The sequence below is a fragment of the Lemur catta genome, chromosome 15 (assembly GCF_020740605.2).
Source record: "Lemur catta isolate mLemCat1 chromosome 15, mLemCat1.pri, whole genome shotgun sequence".
In the NCBI taxonomy this organism is placed as follows: domain Eukaryota; kingdom Metazoa; phylum Chordata; class Mammalia; order Primates; family Lemuridae; genus Lemur; species Lemur catta.
Genome location: NC_059142.1, coordinates 25,320,074 through 25,344,263, shown reverse-complemented (window position 1 = coordinate 25,344,263; position 24,190 = coordinate 25,320,074). Strand labels below are relative to the sequence as shown.

Genomic DNA, 24,190 nt, shown 5'->3' with positions numbered 1-24,190 from the left:
AATATAAACAATGCAGACATCTTTGCATTAAAATTTGTTTTCTTAGGCTTTTGGAAGTGAAATTACTGGATCAAAGGCTAAGAACCTTTTATAAATACTTTGTACGTAACTGTCAAGTTGCTACAATATTTCTGGAATGCAGTTTACCCTGCTAATTCAAACCAATCTAAATGTTCTAGAACCTCAGATAAGAGTTTTTAACTACCTTAGGCTTTGAAAGATAATACATTGTAGCATATCCACTTGGGGGCTAGGTTGCATTTGTGAAAAGTGTAGCATTTCATGTTTTCTTTCCATTCCTGATTTAATATTTAATTTTACCAAGGGTGATAGATGTTACTAATGTCTGTGTGGATGAAGTAAAAAAGTAAAACTAAAGTGACAATGATTTTGATAAATACAGACTTAGTATCACTGGTTAGAACTTGTGAGAATGTCCTATAAACAGATTTTTGTGGTCAGGAGAAACCAGGACAGATACTTAAGAGTGAAAGTGGGTAATGGAGTCAATAAACTTTATAATGCAGTAATTGCAGCATAATGACTTGTTCTATTTTTGGCTAGCTATGGATAGGCAACCTCATCGTGAAGCTGAATGCTAATGACTCCTCTGTGAAACCATACCTGAAATACTATCTTCCTTTAGATAACTTAGAATCTTTAAGATTAAGTCAAGGAAGTGGTTTTAAAGAATGAGGGGAAATAGTGATACTAGCCTCTTTCCCCTTTTGCTTATTTTCATCTCTTAAAACATTAAACAACATACACTGATTTGCCAGAAAGCAGTAAGGTAAAAAGCCATTGACCTAAGTGTTTCAAAGTCAAGGACAGAGTAATTAATGAGTGCATAGTATATAGGGTGGTATGAAGTAAATACAAGAGAAAATTTAGTGTCATCTAAGGTGATGAAACCCAGGAAAGACATAAAAATAGATCTTGACAGTTTTTTATGCTAGGTAGGTGAAAATGAAATGATCTGAAATGAGTTTTTTTTAAATTTTAGCCCTTTTCCTTAATGATTTAAAAAAGGATTTCTAAAGCAGATATTCATATAATTATAATTTTTTACAAGTCAGCTGGTAGATCTCAGTATGTTAGATGTACTCTTTGATCTCTGCTTTAATTTTTAAAACAATAAAACAGTTGATCAAAATCAAAATAAAAATACTGAGTCAGAAATAGAGGATTTCATCTAAGAACCAGACTGGAGAGCCTTTGATTTGGTTCAATAAGGACTAGTCATTGAATGTTTGCTAAATTGATAGCTTTGATCTTAAAACAGCATACGTAATTGTCTTAAATTTTATGTGGCAATTGGTGTGTGGTGAAATGGTGTATATTTGTATCAAGCAACTGAAAATGCAAATCAAGTTATTAGTTGCTTAAATGGTAGGTTCAAAGTGACCTGCAGTGTTCTGTTGAGTTACATGGTTCTAAAAGTTTGTCCTACACCTTTTTCGTGACTTCACAGTTAAATTTCTTTGTGACTTAAGCCCTGTGGTGATTCCAGAAGACATAATGTATATTAATTGAACTATTAGCTATTTTAATTCTTTTGTCAGTTTTCTGGACCAGGATTTCTAATACAATGATTATTAAATATTTTTTTGAATTTGAGTGGACCATGTTAGCTATAATAAACACATGGGCATTATGAAATAGTTAGATATTTTGCCCATTTATTTCAGTCATTCTCACCTGATCATTTATAGATGGCTACAATATTAGAGTAGACTAGTGACTTCAGTTTTACTTTGTCCTGTTGGTAAAGTTAATATATGAAAGTACTTATAACAATGCCTGTGTATTAATATGTACTTGATATATACTATATATGAAGCTACATTAAGCTTCATATACATTATATTGGAGTTATTAATAAGAAGACTGGGAAGTAAAACTAGAAACAAGATATCAAGGTTGACAAACCTGAAAATTGGATAGTTGATCTTTGAAACTGAGATTTAGACATTTCATCTATATGTATGGAAAAAGAAACTTCCAGAACAGTAAAAGCTATTGAGATGGAAATGTGTGTGAACATGGTATAATAAATATAAAATTGGAAGCGAGGAACATTAGCCCTCCTCACACCCCCCCCCAATAAATAGTATATGTGCATTGTAATACATTCCAGAAAGATCAGAACACATAAAAAAGACATCTGTTGTCCCACTACCTGGAGATAGCCACATCTAATATATTATGTATTTTATTTTTTTGTAAGATAAAATATGCACATACAAAAATTTGGATCGTATTGTACCTACAGTTTTTGATTCTGTTAAATACAGTGAAGTCTTCTAGAATGTTAAGTTAGTGTTTGCATTGTTGTTCATCCTCTTAGTATCTATTTGTTTACCTAGTTCGCATGTCCAGTATTCTTCCCTTATCAAATTAAGAAAAGATCTTACCTCTATTGCTTACACTTGCCTTATTGTTAATGAGGCCTCAGTTTATTGTTAGAACAAGCATGTTTTAAATCTCTCATTTTTAATGTGGAAAGAAAGGAATGGTCACCTTCATTAAAGAAGCAGTGTGGTGCTGGTTGGGGAAGAAGAGAGGGATCTTTTTAAGACCACATTGAACCAGGTAGGGATTTTTTTTGTTATTGCCTCAAATGGATTTTTATCCTGACTTCACTCAGGGTATGTAGGAGTTTGTGGCCCTTGTCATTTGGAAATAGTTTGTCCTAGCATATTACACTTGTGTTACTTTCATTGTTTTGAAAGCATACTTTTTTTTTCACATTTTAACATCCCTGCTTGAGTATGTCACATAATGGGAATCACACGAGAGATCAGTGATGCATGTGCATTACAAATTCCCATTATGTGACATACCGTAGCATCCTTCAGCTTCATATCCCTTTTCTTTTGGTAGTGAATTTTGATAATTGAGTAAGTACCTCAGTGTGCCCTTTTTCATAATTAGAGCAAACATAAACTATGTGCCAGGTACTGTTCTAAAATATATAGATATGTAGATTTTTAGAAAACAGTTACAAGATTATATTTCATAGTTAAGAGGAATAACTAAAAATATCAGGTTATTCCATGTACTAAATGCAATTAGCCACTGCAGTAAACATTGAAATGTAATTTAATTTTTATAACCACTCTGTGAGATAGATACTAGAAATTATTTAATCTTATTTTACAAATGAGAAAATTGAGACTCAGGTTAAGTCACTTGCCCAGAGTTAATGACATAGATTGTAAGTGGTAGAGCCTCTATTTGAACTCTTGTCTGCCTGATTTCAGTATTCTTGCTCCTAATGACTATACCATTCTGGCTTTAGAAACCTGTATGCTTGGATTTTTTTTTGTAACTGTTTGGGTGGAGGACAAATCTGGCTTTTAGGGGTCTATTTCTGTCCTAGAAGTTTATAAAATAGGCTCTATCATGTGTTTGAAGGGAATAAAGTAATTGATTTCTTCTTGCATTTTAAGATGGTGATGGAATTTCCTGACAATGTTTTAAATCTCGATGGGCATCAGAATAATGGTGCACAGCTAAAGCAGTTCATTCAGGTAATAGTTTTTAAAGTCAGTGTTTTTAACGGTATATGTGTGTTTTAAAGAGTTCTTTAAAATTTAGCTGTATTAATTTTGTTTTATGTACGGTTCCCTAGGTATTGCACTGAAATTACTTTCTTTTTTACTATTGCTACAGTGAATATATGTAGTTATGTACCTGTCATGTGAAAGAATTGGTGGTGTTGTGTTAACATTTTATATGTCCATAAGGCTCTAATTTCACCAGGCCACCCTTCCCTATTTTTTAAAGATATAAGGTATACAACTTTTCTTTAAGAACTTGTTGGTTTTCTTCTGTAATAATTGTTTTGTTCAGGTAAAAAAAAAAATTCATCCTGTATTATGAACTTTATGATTTTTATTTAATCCTAAGAAATATGATACCTTATATAAGTACACTTAAATATACTATACAATTGTCCTTTTATCCATGGAGGATTGGTTCCAGGACCTCATGGAAACCAAAATCCTCCGTTGCTCAAGTCCCTGATGAAAAATGGTGTAGTATTTGCATATAACCTATGTACATCCCCCCTTATACTTTAAAACGTCTCTAGATTACTTATGATACCTAATACAACGTAAATTCTATATAAATAGTTGTTAAACTGTATTGTTTAGGGACTAATGGCAAAGTCTGTCCATGTTTAGTACAGATGCAACTATCCTTTTTTTTTTTTTTTTTAACCAAATATTTTCGGTTAGTTGGTTGAATCCACAAATATGGAACCCATGGTTATGGAGGGCTGACTGTAATTAAAATAATGGAAGATAGCTTGTTAGTTTACTTCAAAACCCAATTTCTACTTTTAGAGAAAACTTTGAAAGGTTAATGGTAAATGTGAGAAAATGCTTCTCGGGAATTATCCTACTTTCCCATCTGTTTTGGGTAAATCTGGAAGTGTTAATTGTAGTATAACTATGACTCCATTAAGTAGAAGTTACTAGAGTTTTGCTCATTCCTCTGCAACTGTAATTCTCAGTCATTTTTCTGCCTTGTCATAACCAACACATAAAATTCATATGTGCCAGCATGGTAGTTACTCACTATAGGCTCCTACATAAGTAAGATAGCCCTTGTTCTCTCCCATTAATCCATAATACATCTGTCCATAGCTCTGAGTTGAGCATTGGTGCTCTACATGATCATCCTAAGGTGACTCTTGTAGCTAAATATAGTATGTTGTTAAAAAGAAGACATGGTAAAGCTGCATTGTGTCTTCATTCTTTTTTTTTGTTTCTTTCCTCTTTAAGTGCGAGTACTAGGCTTAATACTTGTTGAACGAGCCCTACATTTCTAGATACAGAGCTTCTTTTTGTTATGCTTGGGCACATACTTTTTAGTCCTGGCATCCTAAGCAGGATTTTTTTATACCCTAGATTTTAGGACTGGGGGTTTGGAGCAAAGTCAGTACAGCGTGGACAAGCTGACTACTTTGCCTTTCTGACTCAGTTGCAGATAGAGATGGCAAGCCCTGCTCAGTTGTATTTACTGCACAGAGATAGGAACCAATAGTAGTGAAAGAATAATTTTATGTCTTTCTTAAGAACTCCTCTTCACTTTTCTTTTTCTATTTCTCTTAGCGACATAGTATGCTTAAGCAACAAGATCTAAGTATTGCCATGGTGGTGACATCACGCGAAGTCTTGAGTGCACTTTCTCAGCTTGTCCCATGTGTTGGTTGTCGTCGCAGTGTGGAGCGCCTCTTTTCCCAGCTTGTAGAGTCTGGAAATCCTGCCCTTGAACCCCTGACAGTAGGGCCTAAGGGGGTCCTATCTGTAACTCGAAGCTGCATGACTGATGCAAAGAAGCTTTATACATTATTTTATGTACATGGGTAAGTATAATCAATTAGGAGAAAATGAGTTTGTTAAATTTTTAAACACCTTGGTGACAGTGGCAGCTTTTTTCTAAATTTGGTTGGGACAAAAATTGAGTCTTATTCAGCAATTTTATTGAGTGACTTCTGTGTACCAGTGAATGTAAAGTTTCTGCTCTCAGGAGAGGCAGTAAATATACAATTTGTCTGGTGTGGTAAGTTACAAAGAAAAGCCAGTAAGGGGAATAGAGAATGGGTGGGTATAATTAATACAAAAGGTGATCAGGGAAGGCCTCTCTGATAAAATGACATTGAATATAGACTGGAATGAATTGAGTGAGCAAACCATGTGGATATTTGGGGAAAGGCAGAGAAGGAAGGAAAAGCAAGTATAAAGGTTTAGAGGTTGGAGTTTTATTGGCATGTTTGAGGAACAGCAAGGAAGCCATTGTGGCTGGACGTAGATGAATGAAGGGAACAGTAATAGAAGATGGAGTGAGAAGAGTGATATAAGGTCCAACCATGTAGATCCTTGCAGGTCATCCTGAGGTCTTTTGTTTGTACTCTGAGTGAGGTAAGAAGCTTTGGGAAGGTTTTGAGCAGATAAGTGACATAGTCTGACTTGAAGTTTGGCTTATTTTGACCTCTATGTTGAGAATAAAGTGAAGGAGGGTGCAAGGGCAGGGAGGGAAACAGAGAAAGAGGCTATTTAATGACCCATGGGAGAGATGATGGTGACTTGGACCAGAGTGGTGGCCTTGAGGGTAGTGAGAAATGGTAGGATCCTGGATATGTTTTCAGGAATGAGCCAGCAGAATTTTTGGATACATTGGTTGTGAGGGAGAGCATCAAGGATGATTATTAGATTTTTGGTCTAAAGAACGGACAAATGGTTTCCATTTCCTGAAAGAAGTAAATTTTGCAGAGCTCACTTCTGGGTGTGTTAAGTTTGAGATACCAATTGGACAGCTAAGTAGAATTAAGAGAGGTCTGGCTTAGAGCTATAGATTTGTGTCATATGGTGAGTATAAATAGGAAAAAAAGAGGTCTGAAGAAGAAATCCTGAGGCTTTCCTATTTAGAGGTGGTGATGGAGACTTTGGATTTTTACTCTGCCTGAGGAAAGAAGCCTTGGAGGGTTTTTGAACAGAGGAATAACATCTGACTTATGTTTTAAAAGAATCACTTTGTCTGTTGAGTGAAGCCTAGTAAGTAAAGGGCAAAGGGTGGCAGCAAGGAGACCGTTTGGGAGACCTGCTATTGCAGTTGAGTAAGCTAAAGATTGGACAAGGGTGATAATCATAGAGGTGATAAGAAGTAATTTGATTTTAGATATATTTAAAAATTAGAGTTGACAGGCTTTGCGGATTGGATGGTAAGATGTGAATAATGATACATATTCTATATTTGCATAAATTTTCTGTCAGTGGCTCCTCATCAAGGATATTATGTATTTACATAATGTTTGGGGGGGTTTTTTGGTGTGTGTGTGTGTGTGTGTGTGTGTGTGTGTGTTTTTGGGGACAGTCTTGCTCTGTCGCCCTGGGTGGGTAGAGTGTAATGGCATCGTAGCTCACTGCAACCTCCAACTCCTGGGCTCAAGTGATCCTCCTGCCTCAGCCTCCTGAGTAGTTGGGACTACAGGTGTGTCCCATGACACCCAACTAATTTTTCTCTTTTTAGTAGAGACGGAGTCTCACTGTTGCTCAGGCTGGTCTCAAACTCCTGAGCTCAAGCAATCCTCCTGCCTCGGCTTTCCAGAGTGCTAGGATTACAGGCATGAGCCACTGTGCCTGGCCTGTGTGTATGTTATTAAGAGACAAGGTCTCTCTATGTTACCCAGACTGGCCTTGAACTCCTGGGTTTAAGTGATGTCCCTGCCTCAACCCCCCCACACCTGACATATTTACATAATGTTTGGACAAGGGAAGATGGCTGAGTGTCAGGTAGCAGTCAGTTATAAAATATGGGCACACTGCTAGATGTGGGGATACAGGGATGAGTGAGACAGATGCAGTCTTGGGGAAAGAGTATGTTGAGTAGAATAGGTCTCTTTCAACATTTTGACAGTCTAAGGATGGAGAGGGAAAGATAGACCCTTCTGGGTTAGAATTTGATGAAAAATTTTCAAGGTAGGTGATGTGTCTGTAATACTGTAAATACACTTCTCTCTAAAAGATAGTAAATAGAGATTTTAAAATTTGAAAGAAAAATGAATATTACTTAAATCCTTAATGGTTTGTTTTTAATTAGGTCCAAACTAAATGACATGATAGATGCTATTCCAAAAAGTAAGAAGAACAAGAGATGTCAATTGCACTCCTTAGATACGCACAAGCCAAAACCTTTAGGGTAAGTAGAATTGAATACCAAGGTGCTCAGTCATTGTTAAGATTATAAAAGTTGATCATATTTAGTAAAATAAAAAGGAGAAACACACTGCTAGTTTTAATTCATTAATTGGTTATACTCTACGACATAGATCAAAATAAATACGTCTCCTGGTTCTGTAGAGCTTTTTGAATTGAGACTAAAAAGGCCTCAAAGATTTGATTTTTTTTTAAAGTTTTTTTCCTTATATTAAATATGTTTTAGAGCAAGGAAGTTGAGATATTTGTGGAAATTTATGTACCTAATGATAAGTTTTTCAAAGTAGTGATATCATTCTTTGATCTGTATAATAGACATAATGTATAAATTATTTTTCTTACCTTTCTTATCTCTAGGTTTCCCTAATAATTTATCAAGGAATAAAAAAAAAAGGTCTTGAATCGGTTATGGTAATATGTAGTTATGTTACTACTTTGTAGTTTTCTTCTTAGTTAGATGCTACAGTGTCCAAGGCTGCTTTTCCTCCAGTCTCCCAGCACAGTGCCACAGTTGTACCGTACAAAATTGCCTGGAGATGGGGATGGTAGGGAGAAGCCATGGATTTTGAAGGGAGTTTCTAAGAAGTCACTTTTCCTTTGGAGAGAATGGGATTCAAAACTATACTTCTGAATTAATTTTAAAAGTTAATTTTTGAATATCTCATTAGTGTCATTGACACCAGTGTTATATAGCCGTCTTCCTCCCTGATACAAAGACCTGGATGACCAGGTGGTGGTTTGTTAATAATCTATCAGGTTGTTTTTTTTTCCCTATATTGAGGAACAAAACATCTTAAAATTTTTATTATGAAAACTGTCAAACAGAGAAATGGAAAGGCTATACAAGGACAACCCCTCTGCTATGTATTTTCACTCAGATTCAGTAGTTATCAAAATTTGCCACATTTGTTCATTTATCTACCTTTTTCTTTGCTGAAGTATTTTAAAACAAGTCCTAGGCTTCATGTAATTCTACACACTTCCACATGCATCTCTAAATATATGGACATTTTCTTTCATAACCACAGTATCGTTATAATCCTAACAAAATTAACTATAATAATCTAATACCTAGGTAATATTCAGATTTCTCCTATTGTTACTAACAGGTTTTTTTATATTGGTTTGTATGAATTAGGATCCAAACAAGAACCACATGTTACACGCTATCTAAATGTGGGAGTACTCTGAACCCATTAAAGCTCTACATAACCTAAAGTAGTTTTCTAAGGATAATTGTTTTTTAGCATACTTGATTTGTCAATATCTTCAGAGAACACCTGACTCTGTAAATGCAAAATTCAGTCTGATGATCTCATTAGAGAATGACCTGTTGGCTGAAGGCGCAGTGTGTGCTATAGTAAAAAGCCTGTCTTCTGGTTCTTTTTTTGTTACGTATATTCTTCATTGAGGAATTAAAAGGCACAGGTACCCCAACATCTTACACATCTGTGCTTATTGCTGCCTGCCTTCAAAGACCAGTCCTACCACTTTTGCTCAGGATTTCCTCTCCTCTTTTGTTCGCAGTGACTTTGCTTCATCGGTTATCTACTTTTATTAAATTGACATACAGCTATGTTTTCCTGTCTTTCAGCTTAGAAACAAAAACCAAACCTCCACAGACTTCACATACCCCTGCAGCTATAGTCCCACTACATGGGAAGTCAAACGTTTTAGAAGGCTGTCTGCTGACTATGGAATCAGTATGAATGGACTTAGTTGATCTTAAGCAGTGTTCCTTGCCTAAGATAGTTTCAGTTATTCCCACATGCTGTATGAATAGCAGGCCAAGACCCCTCTCCTCCACCTTGGATGGTCACCACCATTGTATGCTACTATGACTCTCCATTTTATACATTTCTACCCCTCCCCCCGCCCACCTTTTTTTTGTTTAGACTTTGTCCAAAGAAAGTATAATACAGTTGATTAGGTTTCAGCCTAATAAATAACAGCGATCCAGGTCAGCCTTTCTGGGAGTGTTCTCATATACATGCAAGTAAACCCAGGTTATTTTCTGTCTAGGAGTAAGTGTGAGATTTGAAAGAAAGGTCTAGGCTAGACTTGTAGGCCTATATCTTGTCTCAGAGAATGATGTTTAAGATAACCTAAAGGGAAAGAGTAGAGTAAGAGAAAACAATGCAGAGAAATTTAATTTAATAGTGAGAAAGAAGAAACTTGAGAAAGTGGCCAGATAGGTAGGAGGAAACTGAGGTAAAAGTTTTTCAAGGAGGTCCAGTCAGCTGTGTTGAATGCTGCCAAGTCAATGAGGACCCCAAAAGTGGACACTGGATTTAGCAACACTGAGATAATTGGTGATCTTGATGAGCTGAGTGGAAGCAGAGTCCAAATCACAGTGGATGGAAAAATGAATGCAGTGTAAGCTTGTAATGGGCTAAACTGTGAATGGAAAGTACTGGCATAGAACAAGGAAGTGGAAAGACTATTTTTCAAAAAGCTTGATCTTGAGAATAAAATGAAGGCATGAGATCAAGAGAGATTATAGATAAAATCCCAATTTGAGCTGTAGAATTTTTTTTGCAAAGCTTTTTTTTAAAATAATGCTTTCACATTCTCATGACACAATAATCATTCCCCAGCTCTGATTTCTTTTCATGAACCTTTTCCTCAATTATGAGAACTTGAGTTTGAGAGTTTTTCAGTTCTAGGAGATTATGGCTCACACAAGCATAATTAGGAAAAAAGGAAATATGGGAGTTGGGAATAGAAGGATGTAACGTGGAAGGTAGAGCAGAAGTTGAGGTTTTTATTGTCAAAAATAAGGGGAGCTAATTCTTGGCCTGAGCCCTTGTGAGAGGGAATATGGAGCTCAATTTTATGTATGACTTTATATTTTGGGCAGAGGGTTGAGAATTACATATTTAGCTATATGGAGTAGGTTAAGTAAAGAGTCAAGGTTTTTCCATCTGAAGCATCCAAGGTGTAATGAATTCCTAGGACTGTAGTGAGACCTGCAGAAGAACAGGCAGGAGCCAGTTGTTGAGAATCGTGAAAAATCAAGAAGACTGTCATTGAATGGAATATAGACACACATTTCGCTTGGAATGCACATCTGCAACAAAGCAAAATGCATGACCAGCGCCACATTGAAACCTGTGGGGGAGGGAGAGTCTGGGAAGTTTTTAGTAAGTTTTTAAAAAATTATTTATATAGTACTTACTATTAATTTAGGCTGTGTAAAAGTGTTCATCTTTGTGTTTTCTTATTTTAGTAAATGCAAAAACTTATTTACCATAATTAATCTCTGACTTTCCCAGTTATTTGTAAATGTGAAGGTAGATAAAAGTTTTGTTGCCATGGACTAGCTATAAAAGGGAGTCATTTTTTAAAAAATCAAAACTTACTAGAATTTTTAATTTGTGGAAGAATGATTCATGTTTATAGGTAAAAATACTTTATAGTTTTTTCAGTCCTTTTGACTTTCGAACATTCCAAATATATTTGCTCATAAAATGCTTAGTATATTAACCATTTGCTATCTTGATAACTGTAAATGTTGCTAAATTGTATGAGATAAACTTTATAGACAAGCAGAAGTTTCTATGTAAAGATGTGAGCACATGTTTAAGTAACATTTTAATGTGGTTAAAATGAGTATGTAACCATTATATATAGATTTATAAACTTACCCTACTAATATCTTAATTATTAAAGAGTTTATGATTTTAATTTAGACTGTAGAAATTATTACTTCAGATTATCTCAGTGTCACTAAGCTTTGTACTATACTGTACTACAGTGAAGGGAGCAGTAGCAGTGTCAGTTCAGAGAAGTTAAGTACAGATAAGAGAAGTAGTGAAGACCACAGGAAGGACAGCAAGTGTAGGATCATTTTCCATTATGGACCTTTCCAGGGAACAGCCAGGTAAAATCAAGCAATCCTTTACTCTGCTTTTTTTTTTAATGTTTTACCCTTACATATTCCTCCTTTTCACTACTATTTGTTCTTTCTACAGAGGTTGCTGGATGGATGTATGGGAACTAATGTCCCAAGAATGCAGGGATGAAGTAGTTTTAATTGACTCTAGTTGTCTTTTAGAAACACTAGAGACATACCTGCGAAAACACAGGTAAGCCTAATGGTCATTACAATATAGTGTGGATGGTGCCTTAGCTGTCAGTCACATAGAGTGGGCTGTCACTGACCTCCTTTGTATTATAGTACTCCAGCCTTCCTGTTAATACCTGGCATTAGGCAGAGCTTAATGTCAGGATAGGCAATTCCTTTGTGGGATGACTCTCAGTGTTAGTCTTCTTGTGTTGAGCTAGCATCTCCTTTTTTGTAATTTTTACTTGTTGGTTCCAGACCAGCTTTTCAAGAAACACAGAATGACTAAATTGCATAAAGTGTACTTAATCACTTTGGAAATTCTGGTACTCTTTGATTTTATGATAGAATCATTTTATGATGGCATTTTCAAAATTAAAGTTAAATTAGTAACTTTTCATTTAGTAATATTTTGAAGTATTTCTTCTATAATTGTTTGTCAGGACCTAAAAATAGAGTTGGCATTTGTGTGCTTCATTGCTATAAAAGTAACTTCAGATTTTTCTTTTTAGAATACTACTTTTACAAAGGAATTTTCTAAGTGTCATTAACATTTGGAAATTCGTAGGGAGGGGAGAGTGCAGTAGGAAAGGACACTGGTAAGGGAGCCATCTAGAGATGGTGTTCTTGGGGGAGTACTCGTGTTTAAATTTGTCACATGTTGGGTTTGTGGTTGTTCTTTGACCTTGGAACAGATAATACACTATTACTTTGGGGGTGTTTCTAAACAGGTGAATGATTAAAAGAAAATGGTGTTATCAAGATTGGTGTTTATTTGATGTGGCAGTAAGATAATGACTTAACCTACATACAAAGTTTATTTAGGTGTTTTTCTTTTCTCAGTTATAAACTTTACTTGCTTTTTTGGCTGGTTATACCCAAGAGAATAGGAATTACATCCGTTATTTGGAGTTTTGAGGGGACTATAATAGACGTAAAATATGTATCTTTCCTCCTTAAGTATGAATCGGTCCACCCAAAAGATAGCTTTTTTTTCGGTGACAAGTTACTAGTTATCAGAGCTAATGTTTTGCAGTTTCCTATAATGGTTGTAGATATTTCCTGTGTTTGGGGCAATGTTTTATATTTTTAAGACAGTAGAGTCCATTTTATAAATGTCTTAAGGTTAGAGAGAAAGTATGGTTAACAGAGTAATTAAGGGAGATGGCATTGTATGTGAGTTCTACTGATTATAACTTTGTATAAGTTACTTTTCTGTGCCTCAGTTTTTCTCTTCTTTAAGAAAAAAATAATGATAGTACTGATCTTACAGGATTTATTATAGCAGTAAATTTATTATGAGAATTGATGATATATAGTAAGTCTTAGAGCAGTATCTGGCACATTAGAGAACATTTGCGTGCCATATTTGCAAGTCCTTATCATTCTTGTGTTTCCCATTCTTATTTTAGGCACAGTTTGAGTGTTTGAGGTATAGTCAGTTGAAAATAATTTATAAACATCTAATGTGCCTTTTTGGCAGTATCTACCTTTTTTTTTTTTCCACACTTTATAATAAAGATTTGAAAACACTTCTTAGCCAGTTAAGTATTATGGTAGAACATCATTAGAAATGAGGTGTTAGGAAACTGTGAAACCTCTACCTTAAAGTTTTTTTAAATTCACGTGCAATATTACTTTTGCAAATGGTAAAGATCGCTTTCATTCTTATGGCTTTCATATATTTTTAACTTGCTGTTCACAGATGCCTGTAGTTGTACAATCAAGCATATATTAAACTACTCTGAGGGTTTACAGCAATAAAATAGGGAAATATTTCAAGTTTTATTATTTACTATTTGACATTTGACGATTTATTTACTTGCAAATGTAAACTTGCCATTTATAACCTGAAAATGTGGAAGTATTTGTTGGTATTTCTGTGTCCATTTTTCCTTCCTTAAGGGAAGACTTTCCCTTTTTTTTTTTTTTTTTTTTAAGACAAGGTCTCTCTCTGTCGCCCAGGCTAGAGTGCAGTGGTGTCATCATAGCTCACTGTAACCTCCAACTCCTGGGCTCAACTGATCCTCCTGCCTCAGCCTCCTGCGTAGCTGGAACTACAGGCGTGCACCACCTCACCAGGCTAATTTTTCTATTTTTTTGTAGAGACGTGGGTCTCGCTTTCGAACTTTTGGCCTCAAGTGATCCTCCTGCCTCGTCCTTCCAAAGTGTTAGGATTACAGGCATGAGCCACTGCGCCTGGACCTTTCCTTTGTTTTAAATTGTGGTAAAAGAACACAAAACGTAAATTTACCCTCTAAACAATTTTTAGGTGTACATTGCCATATTGTTAACACACACTGTTGTACAACAGATCTCTACAACTTTTCCATCTTGCATGATTAAAACTATACCCATTGAACGATAACTCCTTGTTTCTTCCTCCCCCCACCCACTGGCAACCGCCATTCTACTTTCTGTTTCTATGAGTGTGATTATTTTAGATACCTCATATAAGTGGAATCATGCAATATTTAAATTTTTGTAATTGGCTTATCTCACTTAGCATAATGTTCTCAAGATTCATCCATGTTGTAGCATATGAGAGGATTTCCCTCTTTTTTAAAGCTGTATAATGTCACATTATATATGTATGCCACATTTTCTTTATCCATTCATCTGTTGATAGACATTTAGGTTGTTTTCACATCTTGGCTATTGTGCATAGTTCTGCTGTGAACATGGGTATGCAAATATCTCTTAAAGATCCTGTTTTTAATTCTTTTGATATATACCCAGAAGTGGGATTGCTGGATCCAAATGTTTTATTTCATGTAGTTTTATTTTTATTTTGAGAAATCTCTGTGCTGGTTTTCATAATGACTATACTATTTTACATTCCCATGAACAGTGTGTGAGGGTTCTAATTTCTCTACATCTTTGCCAATGCTTGTTATTTTCTGTTTTATTGATAGTGGACATCCTAATGGGTGTGAGGTGTTGTCTCATTGTGCGTTTGATTTACATTTCCCCAATGATTAGTGATATTGAACATCTTTTCATATTCTTGTTGCCAATTTGTATATCATCTTTTGAGAAATGTCTATTCACGTGCTTTGCCCATTTTTCAATCAGGTTATTGGTTTTTTGTTTTTTTTTGTTGTTATTGAATCATAGGAATTCTTTATATTCTGGATATTAACCCCCCCTTTATCCAATATATGGTTTGCAAATATTTCCTCCCATTCTGTTGGTTGCCTTTTCACTCTCTTGATTATTTCCTTTGCTGCACAGAAATTTAAATTTTAAGTCTGATGTACAGTCACGTGCCACATAATGACATTTTGGTCAATGACAGACCTTTTATATGATAGTGATCCCTTAAGATTATAATGGAGTGTACTGTGTATAGAAACCTGATATATGACACTTGATACTGGCATTTCAGATCAAGTGGGAAAAATGATTGATATTCAGTAATGGTACTGGGACATTTGATTTTTGATACATAAATAAAAATATGTATACCATCTAGGTTTATGTAAGTACATGCTATGATGTTCTCATAGCAACAAAATCGCCTAACAATGCGTTTCTAAAAACACACCCCTTTGGTTTTTTGTTGTTGTTGTTTGTTTTTTTTTTTTTTTTTTTTTCCTGAGACAGAGTCTCGCTTTGTTGCCCGGGGCTAGAGTGAGTGCCCTGGCGTCAGCCTAGCTCACAGCAACCTCAAACTCCTGGGCTTAAGCGATCCTGCCTCAGCCTCCCGAGTAGCTAGGACTACAGTCATGCACCACCATGCCCAGCTAAGTTTTTCTATATATATTTTTAGTTGGCCAGATAATTTCTTTCTATTTTTAGTAGAGACGGGGTCTCGCTCTTGCTCAGGCTGGTCTCAAACTCCTGAGCTCAAACGATCCACCCGCCTCGGCCTCCCAGAGTGCTAGGATTACAGGCGTGAGCCACCTCGCCTTTCCTATATCCCATTGTTAAACAATGCATTACTATAGTCCCACTTGTCTATTTTTGCTTTTGCTACATGTGCTTTTGGTGCCATATCCAAGAAATCGTTGCTCAGTCCAATGTCATGAAGTTTTTCCCCAATTTTTCCTGGAATTTTATAGTTTTCGGGTGTTAATATTTAGGTCTTTAATTCGTTTTGATTAATTTTTGTATATTTCTGTGTCCATTTTTAAAGCATTAGTAAAACATAATGATTTAACATTACTTGTCAGCATTGTTTACCAAGTGGGCTTAGGGCCTTGAATTTAACATATATTCATTTCAAGAAACAGAATTACCTACTATTGGCTCAGAAAGACATATGTGCATCAAACTAATGCGTGGCAGTATAAGGGTAAATACTATAATAAGATGTGTAAATCCAGTAATAGAAATGAAGAGGAAGGTTTTTAAGTTGAGAGAGAGATAATCAGATATGTTTTAGAAAAATTACTTTGGTGTGAGAGATGCGTTAGTGTTAGGAAGAGTTGAAACGGGAAAGACAGTTAAGAAGCTTCTTTAAAAATAGTCTAGGCAACTTAAACCAGGGCAGAAGAAATTGAAAAGAAGGGACCTATAAGAGAGGTAAGAAAGAATTGATACCACTTGGCTCTACCTTAATTGGGGGACTTAGGCAGAAGTTGGAATTAATTGAGGTTGCCGGCCTGGGTGACTTTGTGAATGGTGATGTTCTTACCAGGGAATAGGAAGAGAATGGTGTTGCCCTTGGACAGTGAGTTTAAGGTATTGCCTGTTGGACATCTGTGATGTCCCACCATTTTTCAGGATGGGTTTGGTCCTCAGGCAAGAGCAGAGACTTGAACAGAGCTATAAGAGTCACAAGTCATCTTTATAGACATGTTGGTTGACACCAACATGGAAGGAGATGAGCTCACTTGGGAGGTAAATTTAAATCAAAATTTTCTTGTTCCACCATAATTGATCGCAGTCAGTTACTATTATTGGGAGCCTGGCTTTTTGATCAGACTAGGTTCTTCCATTTTTCAGGAATTCAAAGAAACCAGGCTCTATTCTTTTTTTTTTCTCACTGATTAATATTTGATTCCTAAAAGAAAATTTCTTCCTCCTCCACATTCACAAGCTCTTCTATACTTTTGCCATTGTATATGCTTAAGTTTAATTCACATTTCTATATGCAGTCTAAAGGCAGTATTGAGAAGTATGCATTTTTTTGACATTTTGGAAATTACCAGTAAATTAAAAAATGTGCTACTTTCCCATTCTTCTCCCCACCCCAAAATGCATAGCTTGTGATATATTAAACACTGTAGTAAAAATTTGAATCAAGGTTTACTGGCTGAGGATACCATCTGCTTTCAGAGGCTGGAAGGAGAGATAACTTAGCTAAGAGTCATTGGTTTGTTGCCTCTCTTGCTTTATTTCTGACCTGTACAAATAGCTCTTGAAGTGGAGATATAGTAGTCCTTGGTAACTAATATTTTCTGGGCATATATTTAATGAAATAATAGGTATTTATCTACCTCATTCTTTTAGGCCATGTGCTTCTCTAGTTTAAAAATCTTTGGCAAATGGAGATCCAGCTATATTCTTGTAATCTCTAAATTTGTGTTTACCTTACACAAGTATGTTTCAAATGTGTGTGTGGAGCCCTTTGTTAATACTCTAGATGGAAGGGAGTGCCATTGTCTAGTACATTGTTTTATATAGCATGAAATAATTACATAGCCAGTTCTTAATTTTGAGGTTTTTTCTTTTCAACAGGTTTTGCACTGATTGCAAAAATAAAGTCCTCCGAGCATACAATATCCTTATTGGTGAACTTGATTGCAGCAAAGAAAAGGGCTACTGTGCTGCACTTTATGAAGGCTTGCGGTGCTGTCCACATGAACGACACATACATGTTTGCTGTGAAACAGACTTCATTGCACATCTTTTGGGTCGTGCTGAGCCAGAGTTCGCAGGAGGGTATGAGTATGTAATTTGCTAGAATGGGCTATCTAGCGCTTTGCTTCATTTTATTACTGAAAGTTTATTTCCATCACCTTCTGCCTCAGTACATATGATATATGTGTAAATTAAAGTGTGCCTGTAAAGATTTTGCTTTTTGTTAAAATATGCATTTCTTAATTGAGTGAAAGTGGGGAAAAACTGTTCTCTGGTGTTTGGTTCAGTCCTCTGCTCCTTCTTGCTTGAAGGGGAGGCAGGTTTTTTTGGCTTTCATTATTATAGATTATCATTTTCATTTGAAAATGATTAGAAGGGATTTTTCTCCCTCCATTCATGCATTATCATGTTTAAATTTTGTTCACAATGATGGTTTTTGCATAGGAAGTGAGATCTTTGCAACAGGGGCTTAAGAAATGCTTTATTGAGTGTAATTCATGAACTGTGTATATAATATTATTATTAAATTATATAAGAACCTAAAATGCCATCTCTGGCTTTTTGTGTGAAAATAAAATTAGAAAAAGTTGTTCATAGAATAAATCAAACCCATTTCCCTTTGTGTTTAGTGTATCAACCCTCATCTGAGTGCCTATTTACTGCTAGGCATTTGAGAAAACAGAGGCCTCTTTTATCACTGAAGTTCTGTGAACTCTTCTAAAGACTGGCCTTAGAGGGCTGTTGCCCATGATTGAATCACTTTGGCATTGCTTTTCTCTATTCCCCCTCAAAAACAAACAAACCAAACAAATGAAAAAAATAATTGATTGTAATTGGAAGATGAAAGGAACTGTCATGCCTACTATGAGCTAGCTAGTGCCTTAAACCCATCTTTTTAGAGCCAGTTCCTGAATTACCTTATTTTTAGTGATATTAGGACTAAGTTTTACTTGTATCTATATTTCTCATTGGTTATATACATGCGTGCTAGTATACTTACAGATACATTAATTGATTGTAAATGTATAACTGTCTTATTAGGTTAGTATTAGGTAGGCCTATTGTGTTTATAATTTGAACTTGCAGATGTGTTACCCATCTTTTAATGTTTCAGGTAAGGGTATTAGGAACTAATGTGTGGTTTATTCTCCTTTATAGGCGAAGAGAAAGGCATGCTAAGACAATAGATATAGCTCAAGAAGAAGTTCTGACCTGCTTGGGAATTCATCTTTATGAAAGACTGCATCGAATCTGGCAAAAACTGCGGGCAGAAGAGCAGACGTGGCAGATGCTTTTCTATCTTGGTGTTGATGCTCTACGTAAAAGTTTTGAGGTAAGGACGGTGGGCTGTCCAAGATTGCTTAGTCAAGTTATTGGACTGAATCTTAATTAAGCCACCAGTACCGCAGAAGGCTGTGATCCACTAATATAGTTTCATGGCTTTGGGTGGAGGGGGGTGGTTCTGGAGAACTGGCATTTAGAAGATTTTGGATTTTTCTTTATTTTTTAATCCTGTTACTCTTCCAGCCTTGGTTTTTAAACTTTCTCTGAGTAGAAGACTGAAGTTGATGGTTAAAAGATGCTGCTGGCCGGGCGCGGAGGCTCACGCCTGTAATCCTAGCACTCTGGGAGGCCGAGGCGGGAGGATCGCTCGAGGTCAGGAGTTCGAGACCAGCCTGAGCAAGAGCGAGACCCCGTCTCTACTAAAAAAATAGAAAGAAATTATCTGGCCAACTAAAAATATATATAGAAAAAATCAGCCGGGTATGGTGGCGCATGCCTGTAGTCCCAGCTACTCGGGAGGCTGAGGCAGTAGGATCTCTTAAGCCCAGGAGTTTGAGGTTGCTGTGAGCTGGGCTGACGCCACGGCACTCACTCTAGCCTGGGCAACAAAGTGAGACTCTGTCTCAAAAAAAAAAAAAAAAAAAGAGAAGATGCTGCTATGAAACATAACTAGTGAAAAGTTAAAAGCAGCCAAATAATAAGAAATTTAGAAAGCTTTAATGAGTCTGTTTGCCCACTAATGTCTAATAGTATGAAGTAAATAGCTTGTCTGAATGCTATGATGTAAGAACTACTTTTTAGAAGCACACTAAAGACTCTTTGTATTGGGTTTAGTGCTTGTGATTTGGTAACAATTTTTTTTTCAGTTATACTCTATAGAGCAAATATTTGGCTAGTAAACATTCTGTATATACTAGGACGTGGTTGTAAACCTTTAACTGGGTCATATCGTTTCCTCTTGAGAATAAGATGAAAGCTATAAACTTTTTTCCCAGAGTCCATTCATGAACGTTAAGCACTGTCTTCTGAGGAGTCAGGAGATTTGTACTAGTTCTTGGCAAACAGATATCTTATTCCTTTTCTTGTATGTTTGTGCCTTCAGAGATTAGATCATCTGATCAGGTTAAATAGTCTTTTCATTATGTGAAGAAATGAATGGGAAATTTTGCTGAGTTAAAATTCTGAAATTTGAAACTAGAATCTTGCTGATTTGGATTAGGAATGTGTGTAAGTATGCCTTTCTCATAGGGTTTAATTGTATATAGACTTCTTGAAAAGATTTTTAAGACTCTGTCATCATTTAAGATATTAAAACTTAAGATTCTTTATAGGGACTATCTAGCAAAATTGCAGCATGAAATACTAGTTCGGTATGTATGATATTTAAATTTAACAAATGAGAATTTCCATTGAAAATAAAGGAAGTTCTGGCCAACATTTACTCTCAATTTTGTTATTATATTAGATGACCGTGGAAAAAGTACAGGGTATTAGCCGACTGGAACAACTTTGTGAAGAATTTTCAGAAGAGGAACGTGTAAGAGAACTCAAGCAAGAAAAGAAACGCCAAAAACGGAAGAATAGACGAAAAAATAAGTGTGTGTGTGATATTCCTACTCCTTTACAAACAGCAGATGAAAAGGAAGTAAGCCAAGAGAAGGTAGTATTTCTTAGTATCAACTCATAAGTGTATAGGTATTGTTTTTAGATAGAAGTACAATTGTCCCTTGTTTATCTCTGGGGGATTGGTTCTAGGACCTCCTACAGGTATCAAAATCTGCAGATGCTCAAGTCTCTGATATAAATTGGTATAATATTTGCATATAATCTATGAACATCCTCCTATATGCTTTGCATCATCTCTTTTTTTTCTTTTTTCCTTTTTTTATTCTTATCTTTTTTTATTTTTTTATTTTTCTACAGTCAATTGTGAAGGTAGCTTTACATCATCTCTAGATTACTGGTAATACTGTATACAATGTAAATGCTATGTAAATAGTTACACTGTATTTAGGGAATAATGACAAGGAACAAAGTCTGTATGTATTCAGTACAGATGCAACTTTTTTTCCAAATATTTTTGATCCTTGGTTGGTTGAATCTATGGATTTGAAACCCATAAATTTAAAGAGGGCTGACTGTATTGCCTTTTGCTAGATTTGGACATTTTACTATGCTTTTCCAGATGTGAGCTCATGCAGTTTGTATATTGGCTTCTATCCTACTACAGTCTATATAAGGCATGATTTTTTTTTTCTTTTTCTTTCTCTCTCTTTTTTTTTTTTTGAGACAGAGTCTCATTCTTTTGCTGGACTAGAGTACAGTAGCATCATCATAGCTCACTGCAACCTCCAACTCCTGGGCTCAAGTGATTCTCCTGCCTCAGCCACCCGAGTAGCTGGGACTACTGGTGTGCACCATCACACCCAGCTACTTTTTTAATTTTTGTAGAGACAGGTCTTGCCCTGTTCTTGCTCCATCTGGTCTTGAATTCCTGGCCTTAAGTGAGCCTCCTGCCTCGGCCAGAAATTTTTTATTTACTTGTTTTTAATTTTTAAAAACATTTTTTAAAATTTGTATTTATTTATTTTTTGTAGAGATAGGGTCTCACTACGTTCGTTGCTCAGGCTGGTCTCAAACTCATGGCCTCAAGTGATTCTCCTTCCTTGGCCTCCCAGAGTGCTAGGATTACAGGCATGAGCCACCATGTCTGGCCATAAGTCAGAATTTTTAATGTCATGTATTTGTTTTATAAAAACAATGTTGGATGGTTCTCTTTTTATCTGGCTTTAGTGTGCTATTAGATCAAAGTTAGAATATGAAAGTTACCTCTTGTGTTTGACCTAGAGCAGTTCTCAACTTTCTGGTCTCAGGATCCTTTACATTCTTACAAATTAAGGTGCCCAGTGATCTTTTGTTTATGTGGATTATATTTATCAGTATTTACTGTATTAAAAATTAAAAGACATTTAAAATTATTCATTCAAAAATAATAAGCGTATTATAAGTTAACTAAATAGTTTTTGAAAAATAACTTTTCCGAAACAAAATGAGAATGAGAACAGTATTATTTTATATTTTTTACAAATATCTTTCAAGTTTGTACTTAAAAGGAATCAGCTGGATTCTTATATCTGCTTCCACATTCGACCTGTTTTCTGTTTGTTGGCTTGGTTGAAGCATATGAAGAAAGTCCAGTAGGAAAAGCGAGTATTTTAATATAAACCTTTCAGATAGTTGTGGATATTCTTCTTTGATACTACAACTTGACCAGTAGTAAGTAGTTTCTGAAAGATAGTTGCAACATGGAATCTGACACTTTATCAATGACCTTTTCATACTCTCTGTTAAATTAAAATCCATTGGACTATATTGCTCTTTGAATAGATCTTTTACTTATGCATGATTTTGTGACATCATGCATTGGAATTCATGTGAAAGATACTGGTTCACTGAGTTATGCAGATCAGAAAAGTCTAAGTATTCAGAAGCTTTAAGTTCACAATGCTGGTTGCAAGGTTTCAAAATTCTGATTGTTGTTTCAAAGTTTGAATTTTATCGTTGACAACAAATACTGTCCATTGTTGCCCTTGAAGTGACAGGCTGACTTCATTTATTAATATTTTTGAGAAAATGCCTACTAAATAATCAAGTCTGAATAACCATAGTTTGTTCTCAGTCCATTCTTTCATTGAAGTTGACGTTCCAGGAAAAAAACAACTAGTTCAGCTTACAACTCAAAAAGTTGCACAAGTACTTTTCCTTGAGACAGCCATTGTACTTTGGTATGCAACAGAAATGCATACCAAAATAGTCACGTAGACTATTAAAAATTTATTAGATATCATGGTTTATATCTAATAAGATTAATATTTTTACCACTTAAGCAAAGACATTCTTTAAGTGAAATGTCCTTTTATTTTTGCTAAGAGTGCTTGACAGTTGAAGAATACAACTGTTAATATATGCTTTTGTTTCCATTTCTTGATTTCTGCTGCGGCATCATCAACTTTACCCATCATTGCTTTTGTACTATTAGTGTTAAGTGTTAATACATTGAAAAAGGTAAACAGCATCTTAGTATTTCATGAAAATAGTTTTGACCTAGTGAACCCCACAGGGTCAGTAGACCCACACTTTGAGAACTGCTCTCCTAGACTTGCCTGATAACATTAACTCTTGATTTTAGTTGGTTCACGGTCCTGAAGTAAATTGATTTTTCATGAAAATTGTCTTTTCAATTGTTAACCTCACAACTCCTGTCTAATTAGTTAAAGTTAAGGAAATTGAAATGTAGCCATTATGCAGGTAAAGCTTTTTACTGTCTCTTAATGTTGATGGTTACAGGAAACAGACTTCATAGAAAATAGCTGCAAAGCCTGTGGCAGCACTGAAGATGGTAATAGTTGCGTAGAAGTAATTGTTACCAATGAAAATACATCATGTACCTGTCCTAGCAGTGGCAATCTTTTGGGGTCCCCTAAAATAAAGAAAGGTAAGTAACTTCTTTTTAAAATTAACTGGTAAGTCTATTCTTTCTTTTAATATAGGAGCTTTTTGGCGATTCTGGATCTAGAATTTTAAAACTACTTTATAGCCCCAAGAATATCATGTAGTTCAGTCAAATATTTAATGTAAATGTTTCCTGTCTCTTTATATTCTTTGACTTATTGTTTAACAGAAACAAAAAACTATAAATCCCTAATTGAATTTTCATTATTTAATTTACTTTCTACTTTCATAGGACATCAGTTTTGAAATTTTTCTGTGGTCCCCAGTTGGTTCATTCTTTGTATTCATATATTTATTGGTATGTTAATTGTAACTCTTACTTGACTTATTCTCAGGCTTATCTCCACACTGTAATGGTAGTGATTGTGGATATTCATCTAGCATGGAAGGGAGTGAAACAGGTTCTCGGGAAGGTTCGGATGTTGCCTGCACTGAAGGCATTTGTAATCATGATGAACATGGTACGTTCAGATTAAGCTTCCCAATTATGTATACTATATGGTCGATTTAAGAGCATAAATAAGGATTATTGATTTCTGCAGGTGATGACTCCTGTGTTCATCACTGTGAAGACAAAGAGGATGATGGTGATAGTTGTGTTGAATGTTGGGCAAATTCCGAAGAGAACAACACAAAAGGAAAAAATAAAAAGAAGAAAAAGAAAAGCAAGATGTTGAAATGTGATGAACACGTAAGTGTCATTAAACCTTTGCTATGGTTTAGGAGGGAGAAGGGAGAACAACCCATTTTCCTTGGAGTGGCATATGTGCAGCTTAGCTGCTAGGATTTACTT

At 35.5% G+C, this 24,190-nt stretch overlaps 1 protein-coding gene across 4 annotated transcripts in view; it reads left to right on the top strand.

Moving 5' to 3' along the window:
- GGNBP2 (gametogenetin binding protein 2) overlaps positions 1-24,190 on the top strand; it is a 31,535-nt gene that overhangs the window by 4,390 nt on the left and 2,955 nt on the right. For 2 of the 4 annotated variants that reach the window (XM_045525568.1, XM_045525569.1), the window contains 10 exons: positions 3,453-3,533; positions 5,124-5,377; positions 7,612-7,710; positions 11,702-11,815; positions 17,479-17,688; positions 18,760-18,934; positions 20,351-20,545; positions 23,233-23,380; positions 23,733-23,858; positions 23,940-24,088. In XM_045525568.1, coding sequence (XP_045381524.1) covers positions 3,453-3,533; positions 5,124-5,377; positions 7,612-7,710; positions 11,702-11,815; positions 17,479-17,688; positions 18,760-18,934; positions 20,351-20,545; positions 23,233-23,380; positions 23,733-23,858; positions 23,940-24,088 — 1,551 coding nt within the window. The remainder of the gene's footprint in view (positions 1-3,452; positions 3,534-5,123; positions 5,378-7,611; positions 7,711-11,701; positions 11,816-17,478; positions 17,689-18,759; positions 18,935-20,350; positions 20,546-23,232; positions 23,381-23,732; positions 23,859-23,939; positions 24,089-24,190) is intronic. The other 2 variants (XM_045525570.1, XM_045525571.1) reach the window with 2 other exon arrangements.